The sequence below is a fragment of the Buceros rhinoceros genome, unplaced genomic scaffold, assembly GCF_000710305.1.
Source record: "Buceros rhinoceros silvestris isolate BGI_N320 unplaced genomic scaffold, ASM71030v1 scaffold561, whole genome shotgun sequence".
NCBI lineage: Eukaryota > Metazoa > Chordata > Aves > Bucerotiformes > Bucerotidae > Buceros > Buceros rhinoceros.
Window position 1 is genome coordinate 47,443 of NW_010392301.1, and position 8,983 is coordinate 56,425.

Here is an 8,983-nt window from a genome sequence, read left to right on the forward strand (position 1 = left end):
TGGGAACACTCTTGCTTACATGATCGTTTGCTTCTCTCCAAAGGGACACAGCAGCTTTTTTATTTGTTTCCAGTTGTTACAGCTGTTCAAATGTCTTTTCACAAAAGAGATGTATCCCAATTTGCATCTAGTTTTCATTTTCCTCTCAGTAACGACAACGCTTTGAGACGTCTACAGTACATTATAGTTGATGGTCTCTATTATTTTCTAATAAAATAGGGATGCTAAAGATTTCTACTGTAACCTGGAAATATCTACCAGTTTTTATATAAAAGATGATAAATAATACTATACAACTGAAGCCAGAGGCAACAGTTTCATGTTCTTTCACAAGAAAGATGATCAAGGTCTAGCTCAATTTCTACCCCGTTTAGTCAAGTGCCGCTGATAGGAATTCCAGAAGTGCAGTGTTTTTCTTCCATCTCTTCACTCTAAATATTGCATAGCCTCCATGCCTCCCTGTCACCAGTTTGATGACTTGAACCTTGCAGAAAAATAATAATAGGACTACCTGGCGCTGAGGCCTTTGATCACACTGTTCCCTGCATGAGCAACCATTGGCAATTAACAGAGCCAGCCTTTCCCTAAAACCAAATTACCTTCCTGCATGCAAAGAACTGTAGCTTTTCAAAGGCTGAGTTATTTATTATCCAGCAGAAAAATTCTAATAAAGTTTACTTAGATGGCATTTAAAAAAACCCCAAAGTCAGCATTTCTGCAAAAAATGCATTTCTATGGAGCAGCCCAGGCCAAACAATCTGCAATACTGCAGTAAAAGGTATATTTAACTGCTGTATGTGGGGCCAAGCCATTCCACACCACAAAAAAATACCTCAGGCTCTCAAAAACCCCCCCAAAACAAACCAACAACCCCCCCCCAAAAAACCCCAACCTTTTTTTCCCCATAATCACGGATTTCATGATATTACAACCATATTCCACACAAATGTGGCTCCACAATTACTTGTACATTTACCCAGTGGTGACTGACATCACCGAAGTACCTTTCAGTCACTACTGATACGCAAATGCTTCTCGCTGCACTAGCAGGGATGCTGCCGTTTGGAGACAGGAGCCACCTCCTTGAACCTGGCAACTATTCACTAACAAGCATGTGCAACAGAAAGTAAGAACTTAAACCCCGCAATACTAAGTGTTAGAGGTGCTAAATGAACTTTTTAGTAATAACATGAATAGTGCAGTGATTTCAGTGGCTGATTTTCTACGATAGCTTCATACTTCATGGTCAGTTGGATTATGAGAGGGACCAGCATGAATTCAATGACATCACACAGCGAATGTGAAGTAAGCCCAGGCAAAATCCCTTTTTCTTCCACCTGTTTGAAGCCAAAGTAAGCGATGTGACTGAAGAAAAATAAATTATCACCACATCTTAAAAGAGGGGTTTTTTAAAGAGAAAAATACTACTTAAAAATAAATCTAAGCAAGTCACATCAAAGCAAATGAAAGCTTTGTGGAAACTCTCTGAAGCTGGAGAAAACTGAGAAAGCTCCTGTCCTGAGGTGTAGACTACACAAATGTAATGTAGGAAATTCTTCCCCTCTGCAAAATTGCTTGTCATAGACTGTTCCTTAAGCAAACATGTACAGTAGAGAGCACATTCTTCTTTAATCTACGTGACTTACAGGGGAAGTTAGAGAACGGATGGAAAAAATAAGCCTTTGTTGGAGAACTATTTGGTTAATTACATTTACCTTGTACTGAGACTTGCAGTTTTTGTTCCTGTAGGTGACTCCAATCCTTCCCCCGGCTTTGAGGATTTCTCTCTGTTCATTTGCTGGAGTATTGAGTTCAATTCACTAATAACATTAGCCTTTGGGCCTGAGAGAATTGGGCTTTTCACCTCCGTCATGTCACCCCATAGCTTAGATGTCCTTTGGGGAACAACTTTAGCCATATTGGGCTGCGCACTGATGGGAGGCGGGGGCGGAGCGGGAGGAGGGATAACAAAGCTGTCTACAGTTTCTTCAATCAGCGCGTCCTTGTAAAGTGCATTGCTTTTGTTGATTATGGGCTTCATTTTTGGCTTAGGAGGTACTGGGGGTTTGTCCACCAGAAATGTTTGCCCATCTGCATAGACTGTACAAGTATCCACGTTCTCACCCCCTTCCGAGGATAAGGTAGAGATGCTGGACACCGTTGAGATAGTGCTGGTTGTCTCTAAGTGATGGTCACTACTACTTCGACTGTCTACCTCCTCAATCCCAGAGTCAGTGACGTTATCAAAGCTGTCAGGGGGTGGCAGGAAGGAGGCAGGCAAACAGTTTGAAAGACCCACTTGCTTTTTACTGTCTAAGGAGTTTGTGGACTGGCTGGGGGCAAATGGCGCAGGTGAAGGCGTGCCATTTTTCCTTTGCTTGACCAAGTCCGTTAGAGCTGAACCAGGAGCTGCGCGGTCGTCGGGAATATCAAAGCTGTTGGCAAACTCTAAGGGAGGTGGCAGTGGCTCAGTAAAAATTAACTCTTCATCGATATCAACTGATGCTAAGGGTGGTGGAGGGATGCGGAATGGCAAGATGACAGGGTCGTCGACAGAGCCTGCTGCTACGATGGTTTTGCAGGGAGATGCCGGTGGCTCAGGCGCAGCAGTCACGCTTAGCTCACCTTCCGCTTCCTCGCTCCCCTCTGGCCTCTCTGGCGGGGAATTTTCAGGGCTGGTTTCCATTTCAGCCGTCTTTTCCTCTTCATCTTCAGGTGCATCATCTGACTTTGCTGTGTCCACAGTATGAACCATTAACAACCCAGCCGACTTTTGCTGCGAAGTATCCACAATGTTTATCAACATGTTTTTCTTCTCCTCAGCTTTCTTTTCTTTCCCTGCATCTGTTTCATACTTGTTCTCGGTCTCCTGCCGTCTCAATGGGCCACGAGTATTTTGCCTCGTGACAGTCGCAGTAACAGGAAAAGTCGTTTCAATATTGGGTCTCAGCTTTGTATCGATGTAAAGTGGTTTATTAAGGTCAGCTTTAACAGTGTCTCCTTTGCCTGGAATCTGCTGTGTTTGTTCTTTCATGGCTCTGTCCCTGGCAGAGAGAGCGAGGGCTAGTGGTGAGTTTGGATCTAATAGCTTTCCTGTGACTGGGTGAACATAATTATCTGAGCTGGATGCGTTTGTGGACTTGGCTGCCACCGTACTGTTTTCAGTACCTTTCGTTTTGGACGAAGCGTTTAATGTCCTTGAATCACTTTGATTGCTGGGTTCACTGCTATTAAACAGATTTTCAGGCTCTCTAGGTGCAGGAATCGGAGACGGTGACATAAGCTGTCTAAACCCATCTTCACTACTAAACATGGCCTCATCAGTAAATTTAGATTGCCTCATACGTGGTGTTGGTGGTGTTAGTCCAACATCCTCGTCTCCGAGGTCTGTGGAAAGGAAGGCTGGAGAATTGCGCCTTGCTTCCAGTCTCTTTTCCCTGTCCCTCACTGCTCCAGCGATGGCTGCTGCAAACGGACTGCTGACACCTAAGCTGTCGTCGGGTCGGAGTTGCCCAGGTTGCTCTGAAGACTGAGGATCGATTTCCATGCTGCTCCCTTGGCTGCTTTTCCCACTGCTGCTGGTAGATGGCTCTTTCACAATGATGGTAGGGATTGGAATGGAGCAGGTCTTTTCTGGACTGTCTTCAACATTGGACTGTTTCACCAGCATCCCCTTCCGCCTTGCTGGTTTGGCCGGCACATAAACCGCTTTGCTCGCAATCTTCCCAACCTCAGAATATGGGTTTTCTGGCATCTGACCCCTCTTGTTCCTGAAATTTGCCTGAGACGCGGCACTTCGACTGTACAAGTCTTCAGAGTCCAGAGAGTACCGGTCCAGCTCTCGTCTGTAATAGATCCCCTTGTCCCTTATCATTGTCCCCACGTTCTCAGGCCTAACCAAAGAAATTTTTGAACCTGAATTCTGATTAAACGGAGGTTTAATGGTTCCGTAACTCCTTGATGTTGGGGATTTGGGAGAGTTGTACAGAGAGGGAGAAGGTGGTGGTGGTGAAGGAGGTAAGGACTGTGGTGGTGGTGGGATATCTTCAGAGGTGTCAGGCATTGAAAGACTTCTGGTAAACTTCAGCATAGGAGGAGCCAAAAACTGCCGTTCTTCCTCTGTTATTCCTAAAAATCAGAAAGTATATTTAAAACACTGTCTTACACTAGAACCCCTCATATTGTATTCTTTCTGTGTGCAACCTAAAACACCAGGGTGCATTTCACAGGACATGAGGCACCAGAAAAACGACGAATGAGGTCTTTTGGTTGATTCCTACCATAAGCATTCTTTCTGGTTGAACTTCGAGAGGCCCGGATGCCAGAGTTAAAAACGATGCTACAGAATTTTAATTAAACTGATCACTGATGTGTAGGCAAATGTTTTGCTTTTATGTATCACCAAGGTAGCTGTAGAGAAGCACATTTTTGTTGAATATTATCAAACGGGGAAGATATTCTGTGTAGAAGAGAAGCTTATGCCTTGCTGTAGCACGCTATAAATGCATATAATAATGCAACTTAGAAACCTAATGAATTTTTAAGATGCATTTGAAACTTAGCAAAGGGACTGCGAAGATTCTACTGGGGAAAAAAAATCATAATGCTTCATTTCAAAAGATGACATGATATTAATCCAAATAAGGCTTTTAACATAAATATATTGGACAATATTGGGATAATTGAGATGCTAATTTTACATCAGCATAATGCGTTTCTAAATGGATAAATATCACTACTACAATTACTACCAAGAACAAAGCAAGCCCAAATTTGGTCTGCTCTGTTTTTTCTCTTTTATAAAATCATCTGGTGTCATCATTTGGAATGAAAAAGAGGTGGATTTTATTCCATTTGATCAACAGGGATTCATCTGTAAACTACACAGCATTATAATGCTTTTACCTCCATAACAAAAACGAATAATGTTTTGCCCTGGGTAATGCATCGCAAGGGGCTTGTACTGTGCTTTTTTTTTTTTTTCCCTTCTTACTGCCTTTCCTGGTTAGAGTGAACATTCTAAAGAAAGAAATTATAATTTAATTCCATCAAACTTGCCTACTGCCATCAAAGCACGATGTGGAAATGATAGCATTTTACACACACACTTCTTCTCTCATGAACTTTCTATAAAAACTAAACAGTCGTTCATTGAGGTAAAGGTGTCAGTGAAATACGCTTTAAGAAAGAAGCAAAGTTACTAAAAGGATGTGACTAATCCACAAGCAAACTATACAGGAGAAGCATTTTACCTATGGATTTTTGTCTTCTCATTGTACCCCGAGGTATACCCAGAAAAGGACCTTGAGGACTCCCCGGTACAGTGGGCGTCATCACAGCAATACCCTGTCTCTCATACATGGACTACAAAAAAACAAACAAAAAAGCCCACAAGTGTTAAAGTGTGCAAGTCTTTCCTTCACATGTCAGCAACTCTTCTGCCACCGCTGTTTACCCGCTACCCCTTTTACTTAGAATTCTTACGGAAAGTAACACATTTGCTATGATTTTGGGGAGAAGGTGAAGAGAAAGGGAAGGCTGGGCTTTATTTACATGGCCATAAAATGACAACAGCCGTACGTGGAGTTAGTTGATGTTATTTACAAGGCAGTATGTTAAATTTCCAGCACATTCTGTGTGCTGTAAGAAAATCGAAGCATCACCATTTGTATTTTCTTTCATTCACCTCCAAAAACCTCACCGCACACTGCAGGGGGATGAACATTCGCTCTGCCCCAAGCCATGCGCTCTCTTCTCTTCTGAAGAACAGACCTGTTCTTGGAGCCTCACACAGGCTCACGGCGTCTTGTGCAAGGTTACGCTGGCAGTCAGCATCTCAGCTTGGCACTGAGGGTCGCCACTCGAGTCCCAGTGCACTCAACTGTCCCTCCTTCTTGTAGGTCATCATAAAACTATTTGTTTTCTGCCTCTTAGAATAGCTTTAACTTCCTTCCATCCCAGGCTGCTGAGAACAGCAAAGTGCCTGTATAAGGACTGATGCTCTTTCGGAGGTGTGAGTGATGGAAAAATACAGCTAAAATGCAATAAACCCAGTTATTTTTTCACAAGCAAAGTTCTGTAAGAGCAAATTCTGCAACTGAGTAATCCAATTCGGAGTTCTGGAGTTTAAATTTTTAATACATGCTGTAGTATTAGTGTCAGTTCTTCCCTTACAAATCATCATGTATTATTTAGCCAAGATAATACAGATGCCTTTAGGAATAACAGAACCTGCAGTAGGAGAAACCTGCATGTTAGCGGAAATCGTGTGGCTGCGCAAGCTCTGGCGCTGAAGCAGCATGCGCTGACTTTCAGCAAAGCCTTTTCAGCTTGGATTTAGTGTTGTACCGACACCTCCAAGTTCAGAGCTGACTGGCGACGCACCAGCTCAGACTGCAGGCAGAACACGTTCACATCTGTCTGAGTAACGCTGAGGTAGCAATGTTGGTAATGTCATGGTCTCAGAACAAACACAAAGGCATAATGAGAAAAGTTTTATAGGGGTACATAGGCTCTTCTGTTAAAAAACTACTATGAGAAATGCAGAGCAGACCATGCCTTAACATTACAAGATAATAAAATCAAACGAGTATATAAAGCACTGTGCGTAAAGTCGTTCCTGTTGTATGCCCTGCATGCCGCCAAGGACCCCTCCAATCAGTTTCAGCAGTACTTCACGGCAAGCACTCACATTCATATCTGTAGCTGAGGGAAAACATCTACTAGAAGGCCGCTGTTTAATAGTTGCCACTCTTGAGTCCACAGTTGCATTGTCTGCAATTCTTGATGGCTTGGAAACTGGTACTATTTCATCCACCTTATCTGTAATATAAAAGTATTCAGTAAAATAAATATAATTTGTCCAAAAACTGAAAATTTAAGTATTGCAAGGTCAAAGGAAGAGATTTACTTTTCAAAAAAATGCAAAGAAAAAGTTTTTTTGGCATTTTAACAAGGCAACGCTTGAGCATCATAAGTCGTGCAAGCCGAGCACTTTTTATTGCTGCTACATCACATGCATGCTTTAGTTTTAAGCCTGCATGCATTTAATGTTTACTTAGTGTGACTCGAAAAACAATCCTCTTCTTCAAACCTTCAAAATGTGAAGGGAGAATATCTATATAGAAATGGAAAGAAGACCTTTAGAAATAACGAATCTGTACAGCACTCTTTCAAATAGAGATAAGCAGACTGTACTTAGTCATCAGAATTTCAGTGATAGTTTGGACAATCACACGTACTCCAGAAGTGCTCCTTTATGCCTATTCTCCTTACGTAATCGCATCCGAGTTTATTCACACTCTTGGATTATTAGATTAGCATCAGAAACTGTGTCATTTGCTTAAATCCAACTTTCATATGTATTTTATATTTTAATAACTGGACGGTCTGGGAAGGTATTTAGTTGTGGTCAGCGACAGACCAAATCGGCAAAGTCCAAATCTGAATGAGAACTTCAGCGCTTGGGTTTGGGATTCTGATCTACCGCATGACGTGATAATAAAATATGGGGAGAACTTTAATCACGATCTTCCGAAGCTTATAGTGTTAACCTGAGCCCAGTCTCCAACTTCGGTCACAAACAAGGTTCATCTGCATTTCATACAAAACATTACTCCCTTGAACTGAAGACCTCAAAGTACCATATAATCAACTAATTATAGCCTGACAGCTCCTTTATTGCCACTTCTACTGCCATGAAACTAAGGCACGGAGAAACTAAATGACTAGTTTAAGCCAGCAGAATACTTTGATTTGTGAATCTGTACTAGAACCCAAACTTGAACCATACCAACAGATTTCCTTACTATGCCTTCCAGTGCATTTGCATTTGCATATCATGTTAATTTAGTGTCTTTTCCTTTGAAGTTCCACCAAAGCAAGGATTAGTTACGTAGCCTGTGGTATTTATGTGAGTGAAACACCTTATCCTGGCTCCTGGGCTTCCACAATGTGAGTCAGAGCAATGTTACTTTTCAGCAAGTAGATCCATCTCCCAAATGATTGATTATTTGCTTCAGCAAACAAGGCCAGCTATTTCATTAGGCTACTATAGACTTAAAAAACCCAGGGTTTTGGTGGTCTAGAGATGGTGTTACTATGCCAAGCATCAGATTTAGGGATTTAAGTTTTACCTCTCACTGGAGAGCAGCACACTCAGGGCCCTGGATATGGATATGGATGGGAATAAGGCAGGAGGAAAAGAGCTTTTGGTCCCTCTAAACAGTAGATCTGGCTGATGCAAGGATGGTATTTTAAATGGGAGAAGAAGAGAGGGAAGAACTTTTAGCCTTCTGGTTAGGAAGAAGGTTGTCCTAGAAGTGGATATTTCAGTGTCACAGAGGGTCAGGGAGCAGGCAGGAGAGGAAAGGTTGAGCAGAACCAGTAAGCTGAACACTGTTGAAACCTGTCTCACAAGAGCAGTGTTGCTGTTTCTTTTCAATTGAAGTTAGCATTCAATTCTTTTCATTCGTTTACTTTATTTTTGTGGGTTTTAAATCATCCAGAGGAAGGAGAAAAGGAAAAAAAATTCTTAAAGTCATCACATATATTCAAAAATAAAACAAAATTCAAGTCACATTTCATAAGACTTTGTAATACAAACTGTGAACTTCTGAAAGAAAAATGTCTGCACTTCTGCTCAGCAAAAGGCATCAGAAAGCAATGGTGTAACCATGAACATTTGACCTACACAGCAAAAATATGGCTAGACGATAGAATCGTACTCAGGGGATCTATCACCAAGAGCTTCAACTGGGCAGAGATTTACTGTTAAGTCTCTCCCACCTTCTTATCATCCCAGAAGCCAAACAACTGGTCTTTGGGATATAGAAAGAAGGAAGTTTGGGAAACTGAAGCACAAGGTACTCAAAATCTGTAAATAAGAAATATAAATATACCATATGAGAAGTGATCCCCTGTATTTTTAACAGACACATGTAACCATATACCCATTCAGACAACAAAAAGCTACAGGGAAAGA

The 8,983-nt window shown here is 41.9% G+C and overlaps 1 protein-coding gene across 1 annotated transcript in view; it reads right to left on the reverse strand.

The window, feature by feature from the left end:
* Nucleotides 1-8,983, reverse strand: part of SHANK2 (SH3 and multiple ankyrin repeat domains 2) — a 123,802-nt gene that overhangs the window by 9,645 nt on the left and 105,174 nt on the right. The window contains exons 7-9 of the mRNA XM_010144397.1: nt 6,692-6,822; nt 5,232-5,364; nt 1,716-4,128 (exon numbers count right to left, since the gene is read on the reverse strand). Of these exons, the coding sequence (XP_010142699.1) occupies nt 1,716-4,128; nt 5,232-5,364; nt 6,692-6,822 (2,677 nt within the window). The remainder of the gene's footprint in view (nt 1-1,715; nt 4,129-5,231; nt 5,365-6,691; nt 6,823-8,983) is intronic.